Source organism: Staurois parvus, unplaced genomic scaffold (genome assembly GCF_062004578.1).
Source record: "Staurois parvus isolate SC_StPar_1 unplaced genomic scaffold, SC_StPar_1.0 ptg000287l, whole genome shotgun sequence".
Lineage (NCBI taxonomy): Eukaryota > Metazoa > Chordata > Amphibia > Anura > Ranidae > Staurois > Staurois parvus.
In genome coordinates, this window is record NW_028318083.1 from 9,784,383 (window position 1) to 9,811,906 (window position 27,524).

A 27,524-nucleotide genomic window follows, 5' to 3' on the forward strand; every position below is an offset into this window, starting at 1 on the left:
AGAAGAGGAGGGGGGTGATATAAAGGGGAGGAGCAGATGACAGGAATTGGGGGGGGGTGAGGACAGGAATTTAAAGGAGGAGGCTGAAATAAAGGGGGGCAGAGGACAGAAATCTGAAAGAGGGGGTGGGGTGGGGGTGACAACAGGGATGTGAAGGGGGTGATATGAAGCCGGACTGAGGACAGTAATGTAAAAGAGGAGGGCGCAGATATAAAGGAGGCAGAGGACAGGAATGTGAAGTTGAGGTGATATTAATGGGGGGAGTAATGTGAAGAGGGGGTTGAAGACACTGCTGTGAAGGGGGGGGGGGCGGAACTGTGATGTAAAGGTGTGATCTTGATGTAAAGGGGACGGAACTGTGATGTAAAAAGGGAGTGGGGTTGTGACGTTCCCGGTAGGGGTCTGAGAACACTGTTATAATAACAGGATTGTGACTTGAAGGATCTGAGGCTAGCTTTTCATCATTGTTACCTATGTTCTGCATGTAGGCAGCCTATTCATTTCAATGGGCTGTCTTGCATGCAGAAATGCAAAAAAAAAAGAAGTCCCTGACCCTTTTTTTTTTTTTTAAATTGCGCTGCACGTGCGGCATTTGCTGATGTTCCAAGATGCCATTAAGAATCAAACATGCAATTCAGACCTCAGCTGGAAGAAAATGTTAGTGACTGGACCTCTGTAAATTTTAATTCAATACCCATTTTACACATATGATTTAGACATTTTGTCTAAAAGAAAATGGAAAGTATTGCCGGAACAACTAAAGTAGTGGTTATTTTTTTTTCAGGCATTTATGTAGCGTCTACCATTTACGCAGTGCTTTATATACTGTATATTCACTTCAGCCCCTTTCCTTAAGGAGCTTACAATCTCAGGCCCCTTTCTCATCTCCATACATACTAGGCCTAGATTAGACAGGAGCCAATTAGCCCATTCTTTAGAGTGTGGGAGGAAACTGAAGTACCCAGAGGAAACCCCTGTAAGCACAGGAAGAACTCGCAATCTTTATGCATATGTCCTGGCTGGGATTTGAAATGAGAATCCCAGAGCTGCAAAAAGCTTTTACTCGTCTCCTAATGTCTCTGTCTAAGATGACCTGTCTACAGTGTGACAACACTGCTGTGTGATTTCACTGCAGAATGAACTGTGTTGCCACCCTAATAGAAGAAGTGGAAAAATTATGTAACTACTGACAGGATCAAAAGGTAATAAGAAGTATGTTACGGGGGCAGTCAGGAAAAAAAACAACAGATATGTTAAAGCAAGTGACAGACTGACTATTATATGTGTAATTATTTCTGTATATTTTATGTAATTGTATGTAATTTTATGTTATATAATAGTGAATAAAGTGTTAATAAACCTAATATCCAAAATTTAGTCAAAAAAATCCCTCAAAGTCATTATCACCAAAAGAGTAATTATCACCAAAAAAGTAATCAATGTCCACTACAAACAAAAATAATAGTCCACTCCAAAAAGATGAACAGCACTTCTTTCAACGCATCCACCATCCACATAACATATGCCTATCTCACTCCAGGAACTGTACGGGCCAGATCTCCTGTGGATCAAAGGTATATCCTGATACCACGACACCCTCTAGAATCCTCAGGTACTCTGCTCTCAATGTCTCCAAGAAAGCAAATAGACCAACATAGTATAATACCGCCAGGCTAATTAACAATATATACTTTATTCACAAACTGCTCACATTTATATAATAGTAAAATCGCTCTAAAGCAGTGGAAGGAACCTCACAGCCATCCGGAACAGCGTCCAGGAACTCCTACACGTTCGTTTCCCTTGTCAAAAATGGCCGCCGGTCGACTTCCGGTTCCGGTAAACGCTGGACGCTGTTCCGGATGGCTGTGAGGTTCCTTCCACTGCTTTAGAGCGATTTTACTATTATATAAATGTGAGCAGTTTGTGAATAAAGTATATATTGTTAATTAGCCTGGCGGTATTATACTATGTTGGTCTTTTTGCTTTCTTGGAGACATTGAGAGCAGAGTACCTGAGGATTCTAGAGGGTGTCGTGGTATCAGGATATACCTTTGATCCACAGGAGATCTGGCCCGTACAGTTCCTGGAGTGAGATAGGCATATGTTATGTGGATGGTGGATGCGTTGAAAGAAGTGCTGTTCATCTTTTTGGAGTGGACTATTATTTTTGTTTGTAGTGGACATTGATTACTTTTTTGGTGATAATTACTCTTTTGGTGATAATGACTTTGAGGGATTTTTTTGACTAAATTTTGGATATTAGGTTTATTAACACTTTATTCACTATTATATGATTTATACATCTTCAGGGGAAGGTGTTGGAGTGTGGGGGAATTATATATATATATAAAAAAAGTTGGGAGATGGTTGTTGTATAAATGTAATTTTATGTGTTTTACTGAATTGCATGAGGTTTTTATTTTTCTGTGGTATGCGGACATCTAGTGGCAGCTTCGTGAACTATAATTTTATATGTGAATTGGTATCTCCCCCTGTCCTCCCCTTTTTTAGTGCTAGTTAGTACAGTCCTAGATAGATCCTTCCAGTTTCTTCCATGGTCCCTCAGTCAGTCTTATTATTTCACAGACACAGGGCTTAGGAAATTTGGACATGCCTTGTATTGCAATTAGAGGTAAATAAAATAGTGCTGCAATCAACTTCTGTGTCTTAATGAAGAGTTAAGCTGCTTGTGGACAGTGCCAAGTCAGGAGGTGGCCATACGGTCTGGAAAGACTGGGTATGTCCATGAATACAGCAGCATTTTAAGTAGAACAATTTATTTTGTTTGTATTTCCTCTTTTAAGTAGGAGTAAACCATCCTACACAATTTTCATATGCAGCATGTTATCTTAAACTGGTTCTAAAGGTTGAATGATTTTACCCTAATGCATTCTCTTCATGAAGGTAAGAAAATACATTTTTTACAGCCCCCCTTCCCTATACCCAGAGGTGTATTTACCACAAGGCAAAAAAGGCATTTGCCAAGGGTGGCATTTTTCAGGGGGGCAGCACCGCCCCCCGGAAGAAGGGACACATACGGCATGGGGACCAGGTGGGATCTGAGAGAGGTTGCAGGCTGCTTGATGGTGTATGGAGAGCCCAACTCTGGAGCTGTGAAGGTAAGTGTCTTTCCCTCTCTCGCTGAGTGGAAGGCTCTCTCAGGTGGGGGATGGGCAGGAGTGTTGTTGATCAATGTCAGGCTCTCTCCTTCGGGGGGGGGGACACAATTTTTGTGTTGCCTAGGGCAGCACAAAACCTAAATACACCACTGCCTATACCTGAGCTGGATCTCGCTCCAGCGCTGTGCACGAGGGCAGAGGCTCTCTCCCCTTTCTCCCTCCTCTCTGGCTCAGAGACAGCAGCGGGAGTCATTGGCTTCTGCTGCTGTCAATCACAGCTAGTGAGGAAGGAGCTGGGGGGGGGGGGGGGCAGCTGAGCTCTGAGTGTCTATAGACACAGAGCAGGTAAATATAACATGTAATCCTTTATAATCAGTTTAACTTTCAGTACAAATGCCATGCTTATTTCATCCATCATTCCTCATCAGTGTGTAAGGAGTCTTCTGGCTGGAGTAGATCAACCTTTTTTAAGGACATTTCCTGTACTTCTTTGACATGCAGGCAGTCCCACTCCCAACTAAACTGTTAATAGATGGAGAGAGGGTACTGTGCTAGCATAAATAACATCAACATGTTGGCTGGTAGTCCAGATGCATAATTCATGTGCAGGGCTGACAACACTGCTTACCATTTCAATGCAACTATATGTGCATTGTCAGCAAGTTAGGTATATCCTTTATTTCTGGCAGTTATCATTTACTACTCTCTTTACTGTTGAAACTAGATGAACAAAGGCAGGCATATATGAGGTCTAGCTTATATGACAACCATGGCTTCATCCATAGATACAGTGGAGAAATGAGTATAGACACGAAGGGACAGGCAAGTGTGTTATTTGCAGGATCATCAAGTGAAAATTTTTTAAAAAATGCTAAAAAAAGGAACCTAATGCAGACGCCACATCTGAGGACAAGCAAGCTGCAACATATTAACTTATTGTTTTTGGTTTTAGATACGCTTTCAATCCAATGCACATATGCGCGCTTATATTCAGCACAGCAACAAAAGCAGCTAAAATGGTATCATGAGTTACAATCCAAGACAGTTGTGTTGTGTGCTTGGAAACACTGACTGCATATAGTAGTAGGGTTGCCACCTCATCCCTTTAAAACCAAACACATTAATTACACAGGTTCTGAGGCTAATTTAATGCAGATAAGGCACCAAGGCTAGGTTCACATATGTGCGGGTGGTGCCGCTGCAGATCCGCACAAAAATCCATGCAGCTGCACCACCTGCATAGAAGAATGCGGACCCGCGGGTGGCTGCATTAATTCTAATGGCACGCCACCCGCACTGGAAATCAAAACCGTACTGGAAACCAAAGTTCCCGTGTGGGCTGCGTTTTTAGAAAGTGCAGGGACTTCTTCCCTGCTTGTCCCAGGGCACGGGAGTCCATTCAAATGAATGGGCTCTCGTGCCCGTGCAAAACGTGGACCACAGGAACACGGATATGTGAAGCAGGGGTAAATAAGTTTATTACCACCTCAAATTAGCCACAGAACCTGTGTAATTAATATGTGTTCCGTTTTAAAGGGATGAGGTGGGAACCCTATATAGCAGGTGCGCCTGTCCTCAAGAGTTCTGATGTATGATTTTCTACTTCTAGAAGGCCCTCTCTTCCAGGATATCTGGGTTGTGGCTGACCATCCTGTACTGCTGCCATAACATGTGTAAAGAATTACAGACTGCACATTGGAGTTGATTTTCTAAAGGCAAATGGGCTGTTCACTTTGCAAAGGTTGTTGCGCTTTGCAAGAGAATTTGCTCCTGAGCTTAGTGAATGTGATGAAGCTCTGCTGATTTCCATCATCCAATCAGGTGCAAGAAAAATGCTGTTTTTTAAAATATTTTCCTTGCATGTGATTGGTTACATTTTACAAAGTAAAATTTCACTTTATTCACTAAGCTCTGGGGAAAATTCCCTTGCAAACTGTATTTTCCCTTGCAAAGTGAGCAACCTATTTGCCTTTAGTAAATCAATCCCATTAATTAGATTTACATGCATAATGTGATAGGTGTCTTCTTCCAGGATGATTGATATGAATAGGATGCAGTAACAATTGTTTGACACTTGTGAACTACAGTGTTTCATTTATATTGGAAAAAAAAATAAATCACAGTTAAGGTATAGGAAACCATAGAAGCTCAGAAATCTTGAGTGAAGGGTCTTTAGGAAAGCTGGGCTACTAAAGCCTCAATTTTTAGGTCAGCTGTTCAGGATTGAACCTTTAATCAGCATCAAAGCACCCATAAGCTCCATGTTATCATTGGAGGCAGCAATGGAAAAGGCAGAGGAAAATCCTCACATCTTATCTTATTATTTCTGATGTGACACTTTAAGAATCATGAAATATTCATATCCTTTGTGAGTGCACTCACTGGAAAAAAAACTGCCTAATGCTGCCAATGAAAAATATCTGGCCCATTTTTTTTATTCACTGTGGTTTAAATTTGCTGATGAACAATGAACGAATGGCTAACAAATGCACATAGCTGGCTCTAAGCCTGAATGTATTGGAGTAAAATAAAAAAAAAACAATAAAAAAAAGAATAACCTGAGAGAATATTCTATGAAATCTCATTATCCCATTTTAAAGATCTTGAAGACAGGAGTAGTCATCCATTCAGGCAATTAATGATCAGATGCTATGACTGAACACAGGCTAAAAAGTACCCCTATTCATGAGATGATTTTTGAAAGACTGGGCAACAATTGCTATGTCAACAGGCACCTTCATATTTGAACAAATCGTGCCAGCTGTTTGTTCTCAGGAATATTCCCACTCCTGGACCCCAATTACATTACAACTTAAGATGTCTGCTCGGAGCTGGTACAATTGATTAACAGTGTAATTATGTTGATTTATTGTTTAATGAGCAGGCAGGTGACACTAGAAGCTACAAAAAAAAAAAAAAATGAAGGTAAAAGACTATGGCCTCATTCACATGGATGTACTATAGCGTACACCTGTGTGGGGGTTGTGTTTGCCTGCATGGGGTTGCGTGGGTTTTCCATGCATCCTGGTGCAGGCAGTCCTATTCATGTCAATTGGGATGCAACAGCTGCTCAGACAAGCTGTGCAACTGCATCTAGAAGCGAAAATCTGCACTGCACACACAAAGAAAAAAAAAAAGGACAACATAGCTACATCCATGGCCATACACAGCTGCAGATTTACACATGTATTTGCATAAATCTGCTTAAACACGTGTAAATGCAAATAAACCCATGTAAACGCATGAACACACAAACGATTAGAAATTAGAAGAGCTGTACACATCTAAAAACTGTAGGCGTCTAAACATGAGTACTTTAGGCACGTAGTTTACATAAGATCTTCTGCTAGCTCAGCCAGAAAGAACCCGAGTTCTGAGCAGAAAATACACATATACCCACGTGGATTAAGCTCTTAAACCATGTTATATCCATATTTAGGGTGTACCATGTAACCGATAATTCCACTGTAAGTGATAACTGCAATTTTTACATTTTGCCTATTTTAATATAGCTGAACACTACAGGCATTGCTAACACAGTAACCTTGTAATGGTGCATTTTGTTTTACTGTGTCATGAGAGTGATTATTATAGGCCCCGCCTGTACTTTGTTCACAATCACACTGTCTGCAGTCATACAGGAACTATAACTGATCACTTTTATACCATGTTCCCCTATATCAGTGGTCTCCAAACTGCGGCCCTTTGCTTGCCTATATGTGGCCCTTGGGGCACTGTTCTTCCCACTGATACAAGGCACAATTCCTCCCACTGACACCAATAAGTTACTACTTCTCCTGCTGACACCAATGATGGGGCATTTTTCTTTTCACTGATATGAATGATGGGGCACTATTCCTCCCACTGACGCCAATGATGGGGCACTATTCTTCCCACTGACATCAATAATGAGACATTCCTCCCACTTACACAAATAATGGGGCACTATTCCTCCCACTGACACCAATGACAGGGCATTTTTCCTTTCACAGATATGAACAATGGGACACCAGTCCCCCCACTGACACCAATGATGGAGCACTATTCTTCCCACTGACACTAAGGACTGGGCATCATTCCTTCCACTGACAACAATGACAGGCACTATTCCTCCAACTGACACCAATGATGGGGCATTTTTCTTTCCACTGACACCAAACCAATGATGGGGCATTTTTCTTTCCACTGACACCAAGGATGGGTCAACATTCCTCCCACTGACAGCAAGGATGGGGCATTTTTCTTTCCACTGATACCAATGATGGGGTAGGTTTCCTTCTTCAGACACCAATGATAGGGCACTATTCCTCCCACTGACACCAATGATGGGGCAATAATCCTCACACCAATGATGGGTCACTATTCCTCTCACTGACACCAATGATGGAGCACTACTCCCCCCACTGACACCAATGACGTGGCACTGATTCACTGACACCAATGATGGGACACTATTCTTCCTACAAACAGGTGTTATTTTTTTTTCCCACTGACCACCAAGCCTGAGACAAAGTCCACTCCCACTGACACCAATTTTTTACTCCAACTGGCCACAGTCCGCCCCATCTAAAGTCCGAGGGACAGTAAACTGGCCCTTTATGTGAAAGTTTGGAAACCCCTGCTCTTTACAATCAGTGGATTGTCTTGTTCCCAATCCCCATCTGTAGACATGCATCTCACCACAGTGTACTGATTATCAGTGAAGACCGAAGCAAGCTGAACAAAAACAATGTATGTGAAAAAAGTTGTGTTTCATCTCATAGGCAATGAATGAGTTACCTCTGACCTATGTAAAAAAAATCTGTGAACTGACAGAAGTGCAGAAGTGTCACATTTTGAGGCTTTAATACGGAGCATGTATATGGAATGCTATGTAGCAGGGTCTGAAACCCAGCAGCCGAGCGATTCAAGTATTAATATAAGAGTTGCTATGTCACCTTGCAGTGTCTTGTGGAGCCCCACCTCAGCCACCCATTTGTGCAAGCTCCAAGGAGAGGATTACAGGCTGACCTAGGGGCGCTGGTAGTGCCAACACACACAAGCAGCCGGAGAGGACACCGCACAGAAGACACATTCCTGTCCCTCCTCCAAGGGATGCAATGGATAGTAGTGCTGCCCCTGGATCTGCTGTCGATCACTTTCTTTGTGGAAGCAGCAAAAGTGTGTCTTGTGTGTGTAGTCCCTGCGGGCAGGCAATGTCCTCAAGGCAGCCAAATGTTATGAATGAAGGGGCATGCGTGCACGCACGTTGAAGCAATACAAGATGAGACATATAATCCTGAGTAGTGCAATCAGGTGACTGGTGATGAGTATGTGTTCCCCAATCAGAAGCAGAGGTGGACTGACCATTTGGAAACTCAGGCACTGCCCGAGGGCCCGGGGTCAGTAGGGGGCCCCATGAGATGTCCCCGGTACCTTATTCATAGGCTTTTTTGAGTTTGGGCAAGGACACAGGGGCCCCATGATCCCCTATTACCCAGGGGCCCCATGAGTTGCCAGTCCGCCCCTGATCAGAAGTTTGAGAAAGCAGCACATAGAAAAAAGAAAGATGAAAAAGATGAAATTGTATATTTTTCTGGACTTTGGTGGAAGTAATCACTCTATTGTATTGTGCTTGTTTAGTCTATACTGATATGTTTCTAATGGAAAAAAAAATAAGGCTTTTGTACTACGTTATGATTTTGGACCTAGTGCTGGTCTGCACCTTTCACTGACAACTGGCAGTTCCAGCACAGATCACTACTAGTGTGAATACTTTCTAAGGGCTCGTTCACACTTGACTTTATTTCTAACTCTTGCCAAACGCTCCTATAGCATTTGACAAGCGTTTTTAACGCTCCTCAAATGCCCTATGCGAGGTTTTGAGGCGCTTGCCACGTGTTAAAACTGCACACAAATGCCTATAATGAAGTTAAATTGTATTAACGCTCCGCAAACGCATCGCAACTGCACCACAAACGCCTGCCAGACGTTTCAGGAGTGGCACCATAGACTTGAATGGGAAGCTTCAACTCCTTCTGACTTGACATGAGGCGTCAGTTTTGCCGTGATGCGACGCTAATGCTTCAGTATGAACAGCACTGTGTGCTCCCATGTGCAGAATTTTCATAGGCGTTTCATTTTCATTGATGCCTGCTGACAAAGCTAGTGTGAACGTAGCCTAAAATAATACTGAGGCAAATAGCTGCTATCCCTGTGCTGTAATATATCAGTATCTGGGACTCAACTAGACTCATTTAATTTTTGTTTCAGCCACTTAAGTAGCCACTTAAGCATTTGCACGGGGCCCCCTGTAACATCCTATATAGAAGCACCATATTAGCAAAGGCAGGGATTACACTAGGAATCAATTAGGCTCTGCATCAGTTCAGATTTGTAGTACCAGGAGCCCCTTCATTGCCCAATCAAACAAGCTGGAGGTATGTTTGAGACCTGCTGCAGTCATCCCTAGCTTGGCAATGCTGTCTGGATCATGAGCCTGACTGTACGGTTTTAGAAATTTTTTTTTTTGCTTTAATGAGGACTTCATGGACCTCTTTCATGCCCATTCACTTGCACTTGCAGAAGGAAATGAGTTTCATTTGGCCAAAACATTAGCAATAAAATGTGTCATTGAGAGTTGTGTATACAAGTGTTTACCCAAGAACAGATGGCTGAAGCGTATTATTGGATTACATTGTAGATTCAAGTAAAAGCTTTTGTGCTGCATATGAAAATGCAAGTTCATCCATGGGCACAAACATATAAAATGTATCAATGTATAACCTCAATCACATGCTCGATTACACTTTTCTTGTGTAAAAAAAGACACCTGTGTGTTATATTAGACATATCTTAGTCTAGGTTCACACATATGTGTTTTCCGTAGAGTTTTGCGGAAACGCACAGGAGTCCGTTTAACGATTTCCTATGGGACACGTTCACTTCTCCATGTTTTCACCTGGTGAGTTTTTGAAAAGAGGTCAGGGAGCTTTTTAAAACGCAATGGAGACGCTGCAGAAAAGCATTTAGTGTGTTTTTGATACATGTGTTTTAATCTGCCTAGCAACAAGGAAAAAAACCCGCAAATGCATCAAAAACGCATGTGCAAGAACGGGATTGTCTATTCACTCACAGTCTTGTCATGCAATCAATTCTGTAGCACCAGAGCTAGTAATCCCACTTTTTATTTTATTATGACTTGTGGCCGGCTGTAAAGCTGCTGTATATGTCTATGCAACCACAAATCACAGGCTACTGAAGCTGGTGAATTTCTATCTACCTGAAAAGGTTAACAAGTCTACAAATGCTCTGACAGGTCATTGTATGCATTTTTCACAGCAATAAGAACTACTCGTGCAAACGTTTCTCTAGATAAAGCAAAAGGCTGCTACAAAACTGCTTAGAAGGATAAAAAAATAATTTTTCTATCAACATATAACAATGTTTTTAAAGGATAAGTTCACCTTTAGGACGTGTTACATCTGTATTTAGGGTGTAAAATAAGGCTCTGTTCTATCAGCAGATGAATTGGAGACAGTAGAAAAAGGGGAGGTTCAGAGAAATCAGGATCAAACATTTTTACACAATGCAGAGGATTAACCCCTTAGGTTCCACAGTGAATATAACAAGCATGCTTTACTGCATATACAGACTGATTTCACCGTTGTGGGTTTAGTAACACTTTAACTTTCAGGGAGGCTAGTACTTTTTTTTTCCTGTTTAAGACTTCAATACTGCTTCAATTTAACTGTGTTTAAGCCAAATTTTACCTTATTTTGTTCAAAATATCTATTCCAGATTGCTCAAGTAAGACATTCTTTACAAAGGGTCGAGGAATTGAGATCTTCTCAGTGCTGGCTTGAATGAGATCCTCACGAATGTTTGCTTTCTTCATCACATTTGGACAGAGGTTCTCTGCGGCATCAACCATTGACTCCAGTAGATGCTAGGGATGGAAGAGAGATACAAGTGCTTAAGTTATATATCAGGCTGCCCACCAGGGGATACAAATACATTCCGAACTCCTAAGATAACATCAAGAAACCAGGATTAGTTATGTAAAGCACATCAAGGTGCCTTAACTTGGACATGGCATCATTTTGTTATGTTTAAGTGTAATGCTTGCTGTTATTTACTACCATTCACAGAGTTTCCAGTGCATCCCCTTTGTCCCTTGACAATGCTTTATCTGCTTTCCTCTCCAAAAGAATGGAGTCATCTTTGTTCAGGTTTCATTCAGGGCTAACATCCAATTTGAGGACTGAGACGCTGCCTCCAAATTGATTCTGCCACTTTTGGTGTTACCACAACTGAAAGCACTGCAGTACATGGAAGGTGGAACCTTCTAGAGACAGCAACACCTCTCAGCTTTAGTTCCTTGTCCCAGCCTATATGACACAGATAGACAAGAGATACTATGCTGTTGGTGTGTTTTGACAGCAGTATGTTTTAGGCCTCATATACATAAACATGAGTTTAGGAGCTCTTGGCATTTTGTTTGCCAAAGTCCCTGAAGTCAACTCAATAAAAGTCTAGAAGAATCGCATTCAGGAGAGAAATGCTTTGCCCAAAAAAATGCTAAATGTGGCAAAAACATGTGTAAACACGTCTAAACGCTAGCCTCAGTTAGCACTTGGGCATTTATTCATGTTAATGGAAATACTCTGGCCAATATAATGAATAAATGTTCAAGCGTTAAACGCGGTACTGTGTTTACGCGTGTTTGTGTTTTGTTTAGTGTTTTCCTTCTGCCAGGACAGCTAAACGTCTAGGGGAGTTCATGTGTACATGAGGGCTAAGCTATCAGTGGACCGACTATGCACTGTAGCAAAGAACCATGCATTGTTTTTATATGATTTTATGTGGATTTTTCAATAAATTTGTTATACTTTTTTAATCTTTTGTTGAGTATTTGGCACCTTTAGGCCCCATTTACAATGATGGTCCAATCGTGTCCGCCTGTTTTTCAGACAGACCTGATTGGACCATCCATAGCGCTCTATGGAACAGACATGTGTTCGCCGACACACGCCAGCATCCGATCTGATCCTGTACGCTAAAAAAAGACAGATGGGGATCCGTTCCCCATCTGTATGGAGGATTGGATGACAGTCAGGTGGAAACTGACAGGCAGTCCATTTCCATCCAACCATCCCATAAAAAACAGCAGGCTGTGTCTGTTCTGCAGCACCGGAGCGGACAGAGACCTGTCATCCACTTGCTCAGCGGGTATCAGCGAAGAGATCCCCCACTGAACAAGCAGATCCGCTGGCGGGTCCACCCTGTCTGAAAGGGGCCTAAAAGTTCCGCTTGTCTTGATTTGTGTGTTTTGCAGAGCCCATCTCTTCCCAGTGGAATGCGACTCAATCACATTATTAATCAAAGCCAATGTGCAATCTCTTCCTAGGCTTTATGTTTGAAAGTATAAATTAGACCAGTATAATAATGTGACCTAACTTTAGAAAATTATTTTTTGGCACGTTACAATTTCTTGTAAATAGGATTACTTCTAATTTAAGTGCGTACTGTAGAACCTGTACAGAAATGATTTATCAAATATTTTTAGGTATAACAAATTCCTGAAGCTTTCATTACAAAGAACTAATTTTATTCTGAATGCAGGATAATGTGGGCTGCTTGTCTCTCAAGTAGTTCCTCTATAAATCTCTTCTGCTTGCTAGATTCCATAGCAAAACAGATGCTAGATTCTAACAAGGTGCAGAAAAGTGAGAACAGGAAATTGCTAGAGAATTTTACAAAAAAGGCCTTGTTTCAGGTTTACACTTTCCTAAATAAATTCTGCAGTGGTAAGTTTATATTCAACTTCTTTTTATTTACATTTTGCAAATAAATTTACAAAAGAAGAAGAAGAAGAACTTCAACAAATTCACAGTTGTACAGACAGGTAAAATATTGATAAAACATTCCTGTAACTTATGTAGTATATTGGCCCGATCTGGTAGGGGACCCTATGCAGGGAACTTTACTGATAGAATTATTGTACAACCAAAAACCATAAGGAAAGTGTGTGTGTGTGTGGGGGGAGGGGTTAGGAACAGTCAAATAGTCTAACACAATAAACCATATACCAGTCAAAATATTGATTTGTACTCCATGATGTATGAGCTATCAAACGTGAACTGTACATCTGGGATTTAGTGACCATAAGGACCAAGAGCTAATAAATCTGAAGTTGGAGAAGTGATTAAGGGAAAATCTTTTCTCCATATCGCATTGGATGTTTAAATCACTGATCACTCTGGATATAGACGGTGATAATAGTGATTTCCATAATCTAGTGATGTTATTTTTAGCTGCATAAAGAATGTGAATGATAATAGTGCACGCATCAGGGGGAAATTTGTCTAGTCCAATATGAAACAATGCTAATGCCAGGTTAGGCCTTACTACAGTACCTGTATTTTGGAAATCACATTAAAGACACTATTCCAGAAGGATCTAATTGATTTACATTACCAAATTATATGAAAGAGGGAGCCTATCTCTCCACATTGTCGCCAGCATTACGAAGAGCTGGTGGGATATATTTTGGATAAGCGGACTGGGGTTAAATACCATTGATGTAATAATTTAAGGTAAGATTCCCAATGCAAGGCACAATGAGAGGATTTACAAGCTGATGTAAAAGCCCTGCTCCATGCTTGATCCAAAATTGATTGGGACATTAATACTTCCCAATTTCTCAGAGAGGTTGTCCTGATATTAAATTTTGACTCAACAATAAGGGAGTAGAACAGTGAAATTCCTTTGCCTGGGTATTTGGATTTGTTAAGAAATTGAAACACTTGGGACAGGAGAGTGGTGGTACAAGGGATATTTGTACATTTATTACAGTGGACGATTCTGAGATAGGTAAATCTTTCAGCAGGGGGTAGTGAGAATTTACTTTGAAGACGCTGGAAGGAGGATTAGGTTATGATCTATACACAGATCGGATAAGGAATATACACCATAGGTTTCCCATCTACTTAGATTAATGTGGGAGATTAGAGCATAAAGGACATTAAGGGGAGTAGATATCATCTGGGAGGCTGGAAAGGAGTGTGATAATAGGGTACACCAGGCTTCCAGAGAGGCCTTGATACAAAGGTGTTTAATTGGAAGGCATCTATCGTCGATAGAGCGTAGGAAGAGGTGGTTCTCTGGTAATGATGGGTGGAATTGGAATTCCATGTTAGTCCATGTTTCTTCCTTAGTTGGGTGCCACCAGAAGCATATCTGGTCAAGCAGTGCAGCTAAATAGTATGAATGTAGATGTGGGAGGCTCGCACCTCCTCTATAGTATAGGTGAATCAACAGATTAGTAGTGCATCTAGGGCGTTTTGATTCCCAGGGAAACTGGGTCAGCTGTCTTTGGGCTGCTTGGAAGAATTTAGAGGGTACTGTAATGGGAAGGGTCCTAAAAATGTAGAGCAATTTGGGTAGTATGAACATTTTCAGAGCAGCTATTCGACCCAACCTAGAGAGACAGTATAATCGGAGGGATTGTATTTCTTTTGGTAGGGATTGGAAGAATAGTTTATGGTTGAGATAACAGAGTTGGGAAGTTGAGGCAGTTAAGTAAATTCCTAAATAAGGGATTGATTGGCTAGTCCTAATGAATGGGAATTCTTTAGTGAGAAGCCATTGAGTTTTTATGGGTGTATGCAGGTTCAGTATTAGGGATTTATTTTTGTTTAGTTTATAGTAAGAGACTGCGGTATAGGTCAGGATCTCCCTAACTACGTGTAATGATTGGGTAGGATTGGTGATCATTAAGATAACGTCATCCACAAATAGACTAATTTTATGCTCTATATCATGGTATTTAATACCAGTGAGTAATGGGTCTGCTCGAATTTTTGTAGCCAGAGGATTAATAGTGACATAATGGCTGTTTGCATCCATCCTATTATATCGAATTTTTGTAAAACCGCTTGCATAAAGCCCCAATGGATGCGATTGAATGCCTTTTCTGCATCTAAAGATAAGGGCAGAGAAGGCATTCGTTGGTCCCGTAAACCATGAATCAACGATATTAAATGTCTAGTGGCATCCGGGGCCTGTCATCCTGGTATAAATCCTACTTGGTCTAAGTGAACTAAGGATGGAAGGAGTGGGAGTAGTCTGGGGGCTATTAACGTAAGCCTATAATTTCACACCTGTGTTAATAAGGGATATAGGTCTATAGCTTTGTACAAGTTGGGGGTCTTTACCCGGTTTAGGAATAGTTGTTATGGTAGATTGTAACATTTCTTTCAGCAGACAACCAGAGGAGGCAACACAGCTTAAGAGGCTAGATAAGTGCAGGAGAGGATATTGGTGAAGTGTTTGTAATATTCATTGGTGTAACCATCGCTACCTGGAGATTTATTGAGTGGTAGAGTACGGATCACTGATTCAATTTCTGTAGGGTGGAATGGTTCCGAAACGTTTTGTAGTTGAGTTAGAGAGAGGGCCAGGAGCTTGATTGATTGTAAGAATTTTTGTATAGCAGTAGGAGACCGCTGAGGAGTCTCTTTTTTTATCTTTGAGGTTATATAGGGATTGATAAAAATCTGCAAATGCATTAGCTATGTCCAATGGATTTGTCACAAGTGAATTTGAACTCGGTTGGCAGACTGTCTGTATTTTGGTTTTAAGGTGTTGGTGTTTAGGGATCCTGCTTTATTACCTAGCGAGTAGTATTTGGCTTTCATTTTCTTTAAGTTAAGGTTATATCGGAATAGTAGAAGAGAGCGGAGTTCATCACTCTCTGCTAGCAGGAAGCAGAGTTAGCTTCAGTGGGATTATTATTGTTTATATCTTCTTTAAGCTTTATAGAAACTAATACCTCTTCTATCTGGCGCCTCCTCTGGGTGAGTACCTGGGAGTTTAACTTTATAAGAATCCCTGTCATAAATGCCTTGTAAGTGGTCCACAAGATATTTATAGAGACATCAGATGTGCTATTAGTTTAAAAAAAGTGAGCCTCCACAATGGACTTCCTGTGATCAGGGTCTGTCAATAGAGTGGAGTTTAGTTTCCAGGGGTTAGAGATAGAGGATCCGCTAGGTGTGCCAATCGAGATGTTAATTGGTGCATGATCTGACCACGTTATTGATCCTATTTTTGAGGAGGAAACATGCCCATTTATCTGTAAGGAAGAAGTCTATTCTGGAATACGAAAGTTTGGAGGGAGAGTAAGTATGAATAGACTCCTTCTGATCCGTGGTGGCATCGTCAGACGTCGTAGAGATCATTGATGTGAAGAAACTGGTTCAGGCTGTGATTTGAGGGTCGCTTTCTAGAAGATGTATCCAGCTGGACGTTTCCAACTATGTTGAAATCATCTCCTATATTTAGGTGGCCTTTCCTGAGTGGGGTAATCTTAGTATATAGACTTTTGCAGAATCTGATTTGATTGGAGTTTGGACCATACGCATTGACAAGTTTATTAAGGGATACCATTGATAAGGCAACCTAGAATATGGAAACGACCTTGGGGGTCAGCATATTCAAAAGTGAAATGAAATTTAATAGCGTTCTTAATTGCTGTCATGACTCCATTTTTCTTTTTGGGATTTGATGCTAAATACTTTGTAGAAAAGTTCCTCAACTTAAAGAGGGGTGTTTTAGATGAAGCAAAGTGAGTCTCTTGGATAAAGACGATGTCAGCATGCAAAGAGTGGGCTTCCTTGGTTAGTGATGACCTTTTATACGGAGAATTGAGGCCTCTGGCATTAAGTGATATTATATTAAGTATCTGTCAGAGCCTGGAATCGAACCTGGGCCTTCTGCGGTGGGAGACAGTGTTTCTTCTCACTGAGCCACCTGGAATGCTGGACAGCTCCCTTGACTATTCTTTGGATGATCCTACATTGGCCCTGTTTTGTCTTGAACCTTGAACTCCTTGCTCCTCCCATGAACTTCCTATAAAAGCCATGTGCCTGCACTTCCTGGTTGCCAGATTATTGTGCCTTACCAGCCAATATCCTGCTTACTGTTCCTGCTGCCGTCTTCATCTACGTTACCGACCTTTGGCTTGCTACTGACTATGATTCTGCCTCATCCTATCTACTACCATTGGTGACCGACCCTTGGCTTGTGACTGACTCCGCTTCTGTTTGATCCCTGAACTGTTTGATCCGCTTTTGGTTTCCAGCCTACTCATTCCCTGGTGGGGTGATCCTGAGATCTGCGACCTGGCATTCACACGCAGCCAAATCCATCTCCACCATTAGGAGCTCTGGGGAAGACCGGTGGATGCTTAGACCCCGCACCTCAGGTGAGCCAGTGTCATTCCCAGGGTGGGCCGCGAGTGTACCAATCCTGCTGGTTTCAGGTAAGCCTTTTCTGAATGGAGGCATCTGCTAGAAGGGGCTGTAACTGTTCTCACGGACCATAAAAATCTGGAATTTATTCGTTCGGCCAAGAGTTTGTCTTCTAGACAAGCTCGCTGGTCTCTATTCTTTTCCAGATTTAATTTTGTTATATCATATCGACCGGGATCGAGGAATGGTAAGGCCGATGCCTTATCAAGGATGCTGTCCGAGCCTCCCCTGGAGGGCAACTCTGAATGTTCCATCCTAACACAAAAGCACTTCCTAGGGGCCACAAGTGCAAAGACATTCTTGAGTCTTCTCAAAGAGGGGTATGAGAATGACCCACTTCTCAATGATCCTCCTAGGGACATGAACCTGGTGTACAAAAATGGCTTTTGGATTCAAGGACATCATCTTTATGTACCTGAATCTGTTCGGGTGGAAGCTCTCAAGTTGGTTCATGATTCCAAACTTGCTGGGCATTTTGGAGTTACTAAGACCGAAGAACTGTTGTCACGTTGCTTTTGGTGGCCGGGGTACAAGAAGGATGTCAAACGCTATGTGGCCTCATGCTTGACCTGTGCACGCAATAAAACTCCCCGAGCCTCTCCTTTGGGGTTGCTTCAGCCACTCCCTGTTCCATCGAGACCATGGGGGTCGATTTCTATGGATTTTGTGGTAGATCTACCTCCCTCAAAAGAAATGACCACCATTTTGGTGGTGGTTGACCGTCTCACAAAGATGGCCCATTTTGTTCCAGTGAAGGGGGTGCCCACTGCTGAACAGACTGCAGAACAGACTGCAGAACTAATGGTTCGAGAAGTATTTAAACTGCATGGAATCCCTGAAGATGTGGTGTCTGACAGAGGTGTGCAGTTTACTTCGAAATTTTGGAAAAGCTTTTGCTCAGCCTTGGGTATTACAATCAATCTGTCCTCTGCTTTTCATCCCCAGTCTAATGGTCAGACTGAGAGAACTAATCAAACAATGGAGCAGTATCTTCGATGCTTTGTCACTTATCTTCAGGATGACTGGGTGGACTGTCTTCCCACTGCAGAGTTTGCATACAACAATTCTAAACATAGTTCCACCTCTCAAAGTCCCTTTTACTTTAAACACCGGTTATCATCCAGTTTTTATTCCTGATCTCCCTATCACAACTCCAATTCCTGCTGTTACCAACAGACTAACGACATTGCAAGGGATTCAGGAGAAATTGATTGAAACTTTGAGGGAAGCTCAGGAATATTACAAAAAGGCTGCTGACAGACACCGGAGAGTACTTCCTACGTTTCATGTGGGTGATAAAGTTTGGTTATTAACAAAGAATTTGAAGGTGCATGTGCCATCTGCTAAGTTGGGTCAAAAGTTTGTTGGTCCTTTTCAGATTTCTGCTCAGATCAACCCAGTTACCTTTCGCTTAAAACTTCCTGACAGTATGAAGATTCACCCGGTTTTTCATGTATCGCTTTTCAAACCATTTCATGAAAATCCTTTCTCTGGAAGAATTCTTCCACCTCCTCCACCTGTTGAGGTACAGGGCGAAGAAGAATATGTGGTGGAGAAGATTCTTGATTCTAGGATGTTTAGAGGAAAGTTGCAATATCTGGTCCAATGGGAAGGATATGGGCTAGAGGAAAATTCTTGGGAGCCTGAGGAAAATGTTCATGCTCCTAGACTAACAAGAGAATTCCACCAGAGGTTTCCCTACAAGCCTGGTCCTAAGACGTCCAGGGGACGTCCTGTGAGGAGGGGAGTACTGTCAGAGCCTGGAATCGAACCTGGGCCTTCTGCGGTGGGAGACAGTGTTTCTTCTCACTGAGCCACCTGGAATGCTGGACAGCTCCCTTGACAATTCTTAGGATGATCCTACCTTGGCCCTGTTTTGTCTTGAACCTTGAACTCCTTGCTCCTCCCATGAACTTCCTATAAAAGCCATGTGTCTGCACTTCCTGGATGCCAGATTATTGTGCCTTACCAGCCAATATCCTGCTTACTGTTCCTGCTGCCGTCTTCATCTACGTTACCGACCTTTGGCTTGCTACTGACTACGATTCTGCCTCATCCTATCTACTACCATTGGTGACCGACCCTTGGCTTGTGACTGACTCCGCTTCTGTTTGATCCCTGAACGGTTTGATCCGCTTTTGGTTTCCAGCCTACTCATTCCCTGGTGGGGTGATCCTGAGATCTGCGACCTGGCATTCACACGCAGCCAAATCCATCTCCACCATTAGGAGCTCTGGGGAAGACCGGTGGATGCTTAGACCCCGCACCTCAGGTGAGCCTGCGTCATTCCCAGGGTGGGCCGCTGGTGTACCAATCCTGCTGGTTTCAGGTAAGCCTTACAACTGCTGTAGCAACTGGTCTCTGAACCTGACCCAGATCGTGACAGTATCATTTAGGCATAGAAGACTGCAGTGAGGTTGGTTCAGATTGGGCTCTTGAGGGAAAGTTAGAGTTCTCGCTTCGTGTACTGTTATAGTTGGTGGACAGTAGGTATAGCATTAGGTAACAGTGGAAATCAATGCAGAGGATATGGTCACTCATATATAGGGGTTGTGATAAGGATTGCCAGAAACATAGCAAACTAGGCTGGAGTATTATCGACTGGTATGAACAATATGGAACATAGGAGTAATGAAAATATCAAAAAAAAAATCTTGTGAAGAATACAAGAGTCATGGGTAGCCTGGATGGCTACTGTCAGCCGGGGGGCAGTATATAAACCATGACAACAATAAGTTGCCACAATGATGTGGCTGGTTCAATCTGAAGGTCATTAAATTTAGGCCGCAGCCATTCAGCAACATGTATTAGGTAGATTTCAGTCGGGGCACTGACCAGGTGTAAAGCTGTGGTCAGGTCCAGTCACCCTCCATTTGGAGAGGTTGGTGTGGGGTATGTTGGCGGACATCCACAGATAGAATATTCCATTCCTCGAGGAGGTCAATGCCTTCCTCCAGGTTCCTGATCATAAAAGATTTGCCCTGATTTTTTTATGAGGAGTTTGGTAGGTAACCCCCATTGGTATACTATATGACTGAGTGATGGAATAAGGTGTTTCATCAGTTGTAGTAGATAAGGTAGCAGGGTGTCAGGAGTGACCGACTCTGTAATTTTATTTCTTCTAGGTCTGCCATTTTGTTTTTTAGTCATTGGATCTCAATCTCATGGTCTGCATGAGTGTTGGCCACACTGTTATGGGCCAAAAACATGTCGGTCATTTTGCTTTCAATATGTTGTAAGTGTTTGATATGGTCAAGGATAGTATTTGAGAGTGGGGTTATCACATTAGTAATATCATTGTGCAGGGTCTGCCTTAATGAAAGAAGCATGTTTTTCATGGCCAGTTCAGATATAGATTGATCAGAGGCTGGAAATTCTTCTATGGCTGATTGTAGTTGTAGTGTAGGAGTGTAGGAGATATCTTAGGAGTGTAGTGCTGTACTTGTGGGGTTCTCGATCCTAGGCTGTGATTTAGCAGTTATTCCTCAGAACACAACACTTTTTTTTTTTACATTTTTGGAAACATTTTATGTCAACTTACAGCAACCACATTGTGTGGCGGTCTTTCTGCTGTCTTTTTAAAGCAAGATATGGATTGGCAGATTGAAAAGTCTTTCTTCTACACAAAGAATCAGGAGTGTGTGGTTTTGTGAGGATTCAGCATAGAGGCTTCCAGCGCAGGACAAGGTAAATATGCAAGAGTAACAGAGGTTTAGTTTATAGGTCAGGGGAGGTTGTATCGGTTACATATAGCCCAATTTTTGGATACTAATACATTTCCCACAGCCCAATCACCAACCAGAGCACTTGGTAACACCAAGTGCTTCTTAGTATGAAAGAACATGTTACCTTAGCCCTTTCCTCCCACTCTGCAATGCATGCCCCCTGAGCACCATGGTGGTGGGGTAAGATCCTTAGACCTGTGTAAGCTCTGTAACAGACTAAGTGTTTGCAAATGACTTTTACTTGGGGCTGTGGCAGGGGAGTGTGGGAAAGAAAATATTTGCAGTAGAGAAGATGGGCAATTACTAGAACCTGTTACTTTTTCCTAAATGGTGGAAAGGGTTAGCAGGCAGGAGTTAAGTGTTGGGGATTAAGAATAAAAGTGTTAAGAGAAAGGTTGACAAATAATAGCTTTTTTTTTTTGGGTTACTTTAGGGCTCAGGTAACAGGCTTGGGGGGTTTACGCTTAGGGATACCTAGAAGAACTTGGTCGTTTCTATATGTTATCAGTGTTTAAAGCTTTAAGAAGTAAAATAACTAGCACTGGATTCTAGGCTCTTAAACCAAAAATACTGCCCTATACATGAGCATGAAAAAGTTTTTGATACGGAAATTTCTGCCTACTAGCTGTGTCATAATTAGCTGAGCAGCTGACTAGACTGGTGCAAAAAAATGCCAGTTCATTAATAGACCTCTAAAGATATGTACTTATAACATCTTTCACTGAAAGGTACACATGGAGATAGAATGAGCAAAGGGACAAAAAAAGATTTTTCTTTGACATCTTATACTTTATGCTCATGATTGACAACGAAAATTACAAACTGTCATTCTCTAGTACTGACTAATAGGGAGCCATGTTTAATCAGAAAACTGGCACTTTCTGCTGTTCCTCTCTTCTAGAAACCCCTTATGTTTAATCTGCTTTTTTGAGTTTTCTAATTTTACACAAGAAAACAACACAACAGAGAAACTGTATATCAAAAAGAATGCACTTTCCACCTCCGGTACAATACAGGAGATACAAAGAGTATGCTGGTGCAATTAGTAAGAAAAAGGACAAACGCACTCCAGAACAAATGGAGAATGTGTACCAAGTTATTGTAATCAGCGCTAAGGGCGGGTACATAAGTGTAAAAAGGACACTTATAGCTGGAAAAAATACGACATAGAAACAGTATGAAACCAAGTATATCAAGAGCATCTGCCAATATTCTGAATGGCGCAAGTATCAATTCCACCCTCTATGTAGCCATAACAATGCGATAAGTAGTAAAGTGGCAAATGAAATCTATGTAATCAGTATATAGAAATCTGGAAATCAATCAATATGCAATAACCTATATAGGCAAGAGAAAAGGTGGACGGTGTGAGATAAGATAGAGAGGGGGCAAGAGGGAAGGAGAAAAAAAAAGGGGAGGGGGATGGGGGGAGGGTTAGGACCTGAGAGCTGCGGTGGAACAAAGCGGGTATCTAGTCGAGACTGGCAGATAGTAGAGCACCAAATCATGCATAATAGACAAACTTTAAAGAATGGTGCAAGTGGTTCCAAACCAACCATGTGAGGGTATAATTGCTAGTTTTACTGGTTACCTAAGAGACCAGATGGAATTAATTTCACAGGCCCAAACAGCAAAAGAAGAGCAGCCGTTTAACGCCAAGACCTGACTATTACAGGATGTGCAGCAGTCAAAAAGTGGCGGAGGAGACTTTTCTAATTTTGTTTATGGGACCAAAACATCATTGAGAGCAAAGCAATGAGAAGGGAGTTGGCAATTCTATCCCCCAACTAGGTCAAAACAGAGGCGGAGTATTTTGTGTCAGAAAGAAGTTATACAAGGATGGGTACTCTATATGTGCATCATAGTGCTCGGGGCCTGCAAACATCACCAGCAAGTGTTGGGAATGGACAGGTTCATGGCATGTAAAGTAGTTAGACACCGATACCATCTGGTGAGGATTTTATAGTTGAGCTCCTGGGCTCTTGAAGATACAGAGCTTTCATAGGTAAACACCAGTATTTTGTCTAAATCAATGTCTTCAGAAGCAATATTAAGTTCTTGTTTCCATTATAACATGAAGTGGGGAGCATGAGGCAAAAAGGCCTTCAGCAAGATTTGATAAATTGAGACAGCAGACATTACGGTCTGGTCTGTTGGAAGAACATACACTCCAAGTCAGTGAATGGCCTAGTTAAAGAAGCAATGGGGAAATTGGTAGTCAGCTAATGTCGGAGTTGAGAATATTTCAACCAGGCAGCAGCTGGGTTATGACTAGCTGTGACAAGGGGAGTAGCTTACATTCTGCAAGGTTTGACACAATAATGGCTTATCATTCTTGGTCCAAATAAGAAAATAAGAGCAACGGAGGGTTGCAGGAAATGCACGAGTAGCAAAGAGAGGGGATAAACGGCTGGGCCTAGAGAAGAGCAGTCCTTTTGCCAGATAGGAGTCCCAGATGTGAAGCTTAGATGTGACCAAAAGAGGCAGCACATCCTTAGGCGGACGTATGTCCAGGTGTGTCCATGCAGGGAAGTAATATCAGAGTCAACCAATTTGTTTTCTTGCACTGTCCATAATTTAGATTCTGGACAACAGAACCAGTCAATCATCTGCAGAAGAGAGGAGGAGTAATATAGAAGCATATTAGGTAAGGCAACCCTGCCAAGATTTGGGCAAAGAGAGGGTGGAATGATAAATTCGGGATTTCTTAGGTTGCCAAATATCATTCCGGAGTGCCATAGTAATACAAGAGAAGAAGCCAGACGGAGGAGCAACTGGAATCGTCTGAAAAGTATACAGGAGTTTAAGCAAGATATCCATCTTGACAGCGTTCACCCACCCAAACAATGAGATGCTGGACTTGTCCTACATCTTGAGACAAGTGAGGACAAGCAATAATAATGATGTGTAATTCAGATCCGCAAGGCTCAAAAGAGAGGTCGGGATATAAATGTTGAGGTATTTAATGGCCTTGCACTGCCATTTGAAGGGAAAGTTAGCCCGAAGCCCAGAGAGGTCTCTGTGAGACAGGGAGATTATTGAGGGCCTCAGTTTTGTCATGGTTGACTCTGAAATTACTTGAAATCCCTAATAATACACAATGGGTTATATTCTATAGCATGAATGTGTAAGGGGTGTTATTTTTAGTATCAGGATTATTTTTGTCAGGATGGAGATTTAGAGAAAGAAACAAACAGGTGACCAGTTGATAATGCTTGTATATCTCAATACATTAAATAATCATCTTACAACATAGGTTAGATATACATTATATATTATTATATATTAAAACGCTGTAAGAAATGTAACGCAGAGCCTGGTTTACAGTCATGTCATGTACAGTTGTGGCCAAAATTATTCAACCCCCACTGAAATTGAGTGTTTTGGCCAGTTTGACATTGCTTTTGATCATTCAGTCATCTTGCTTACATTTACATTAAAGAGGCACTTGTAGGTCAGACAAATATAACATAACAGTTATAATGAAATAACCACAAATGTCTTTTCTGTGCTCACAGCATTATCAGTTTTATTCAACCCCCAAGTGACATTCAATCTTAGTACTTAGTACAGCATCCTTTTACAGTTATAACAGCTTTTAAACGTGAAGCATAGCTTGACACAAGTGTCTTGCAGCGATCTACGGGTATCTTCGCCCATTCTTCATGGGCAAAGGCCTCCAGTTCAGTCACATTCTTAGGCTTGCGCACTGCAACTGCTTTCTTTAAGTCCCACCAGAGGTTCTCAATCGGATTTAAGTCTGGTGACTGCGATGGCCACTCCAAAATGTTCCAGCCTTTCCTCTGCAACCATGCTCTAGTGGACTTGGAGGTATGCTTGGGATCATTGTCCTGTTGAAAGGTCCAACGTCTCCCAAGCCTCAGGTGTGTGACGGACTGCATCACGTTTCCATCCAATATCTCCTGGTACTGAAGAGAATTCATGGTACCTTGCACACGCTGAAGCTTCCCTGTACCTGCAGAAGCAAAACAGCCCCAAAGCATGATTGACCCTCCACCATGCTTCACAGTAGGCAAGGTGTTCTTTTCATCATAGGCCTTGTTCTTCCTCCTCCAAACATAGCGTTGATCCATGGGCCCAAACAGTTCTAATTTTGTTTCATCAGTCCACAGAACACTATCCCACAACTTTTGTGGTTTGTCCACATGGCTTTTGGCATACTGCAGTCGACTCTTCTTATTCTTTGGAGACAGCAAGGGGGTACGCCTGGGAGTTCTGGCACGGAGGCCTTCATTACGCAGTGTGCGTCTTATTGTCTGGGCTGAAACTTCTGTACCCACATCTGACAAATCTTTTCTCAGTTCCTCAGCAGTCACACGGGGACTTCTCTCCACTCTACGCTTCAGGTAGCGCACAGCAGTCGAAGTCAGCATCTTCTTTCTGCCACGACCAGGTAGCGTTTCAACAGTGCCCTTTGCCTTGAATTTGCGAATGATGCTTCCTAAGGTGTCTCTTGGTATGTTTAACATCTTTGCAATCTTCTTATAGCCATTGCCCTTCCTGTGAAGAGAAATCACCTCTTCTCTTGTCTTCCTGGACCATTCTCTTGCCTTCACCATGTTTGTAACCACACCAGTAAATGTCTAGAAGGAGCTGAGTATCACAGTCATTTTAAAGCTGCCTAATTGGTGCTTATTATGCTTGATTGCTGCTCGGTGACATCCACAGGTGTTTTCAATACCTGATGGAAAGCACCTGTATGAACCTCTGTTCTTCAGAGTGGTAGTCTTTAAGGGGTTGAATAATTGTGGCAATGAAGAAACCACATAAGAACCATTTACTACTGTATTACATAAACAATTGATGTCATTTTAGTTGCATTTGGGTAGTTACAACGTCCTTGTAGGATTTGATTCTGAATACAATTCCAAATGTACACTATAGTCCCTAAACCCCTTTACAGCATTGGGGGTTGAATAATTTTGGCCACAACTGTATCCTGCATGTAAAACAATGACAATATTTCACTTATCCCTGTTAGTAGGAAAAAAAACACGAGTCTGAGATTATTATTTTTTCAGCTATGAGGGATATTGAAATCCATTTTCTTTGATATGAAGAGAAGTCTATTTGCATAGCTTTGAAGAGGGCTCCTCAGCAAGAATGCCTGGGACAGTTGTAGGGGTCAGCTTCTAAGTGACACGAATGTGTAATTTCCCAATAGCATTATCCCTTGGTGATTAATGAGGTTAGGGTAGATGTATGGTCACATTAATAATTTATCATACAAGCCAGTTTTTCTATGTCGCAAATTATACATTATACAGAGAAAATATTATGTATGTATCCATTCTCTATATATACACACACACACACACACACACACACACACACACACACACACACAGACATCTTATGCCAACTGAGTATACCTCAACCTTACATAAATAACATACACTATGTTATTCTGAGGTTGTGTTTAAGATGTTCTTCAATTTAAAGCTGAACCTTTGGAAAAACAAAGATTGTCTAAATACAAAAGCCATATGTAACCTTGGTGTCTTGTTTTTTTTTCCCAGCTATGAGGTGGTATCAAAAAGTTTTGAGACTGGTTTTGAAATACGTCAACAGATGGCAGCACAGGGCTGCATGCACTGTCACAGGACGCACCAATCTTCATAAGTCAGTGTGCCAGAATATATCATCCTATGTACATCAGGAGCTGTGCAACTAATGCTATTCTGACCACGTGCATTACCACGTCTGCTGTTTCATCATGGAAGAACAAAGGGCAAATGTGAAATTCTGTGTGAAACTAGGCAAATTTGCCACAGACACGTTTGAAATGATTTGGCAAGTTTACAGCGATGCTGCAAGGAGTCATTCGATGTGTTTTGAGTGGCAAGCACACTTCAAGAGCACAAGAACATCACTGAAAGACGACGAGAGATCAGGAAGACCTTCAACAAACTCATCCCCTTGAAAATGTTAAAACCATTTGGCAACCTGTGCATGTTGATCATCACAAAACAATTCACAACGTTGGGTGTACGGGTTTCACACAGAATTTCACGTTTGCTCTTTGTTCGAACTTGATGTCCATGATGAAGTAGCAAACAAGGTAACACACTGGGTCAGAACAGCACCAGTTGCACAGTTCCTGATGTACACAGGACAATGTCTTTTGGCACACTGACTAATGAAGGTTGGTTCTCCCTGTGACACTGCATGCAGCCCTATGCTGCCATCTGTTAGCGTGTTACAAAACTAGTTTCAAAACATTTTGATACCACCTCATATGTGCAGTAATCTACGATGGATCAACTACTGCACTTTGCCACTGTACATGAGCTAATATTAGGGTTTGCAAGGGTATTTGGAGCATATTGTGTGATGTATAGTCTTTACGACTATTCAGGAAT

The 27,524-nt window shown here is 41.9% G+C and overlaps 1 protein-coding gene across 2 annotated transcripts in view; it reads right to left on the reverse strand.

The window, feature by feature from the left end:
• Window positions 1-27,524, reverse strand: part of CARMIL1 (capping protein regulator and myosin 1 linker 1) — a 401,711-nt gene that overhangs the window by 67,787 nt on the left and 306,400 nt on the right. For both annotated transcript variants that reach the window (XM_089682230.1, XM_089682229.1), the window contains exon 27: window positions 10,874-11,049. In XM_089682230.1, the coding sequence (XP_089538356.1) occupies window positions 10,874-11,049 (176 nt within the window). The remainder of the gene's footprint in view (window positions 1-10,873; window positions 11,050-27,524) is intronic.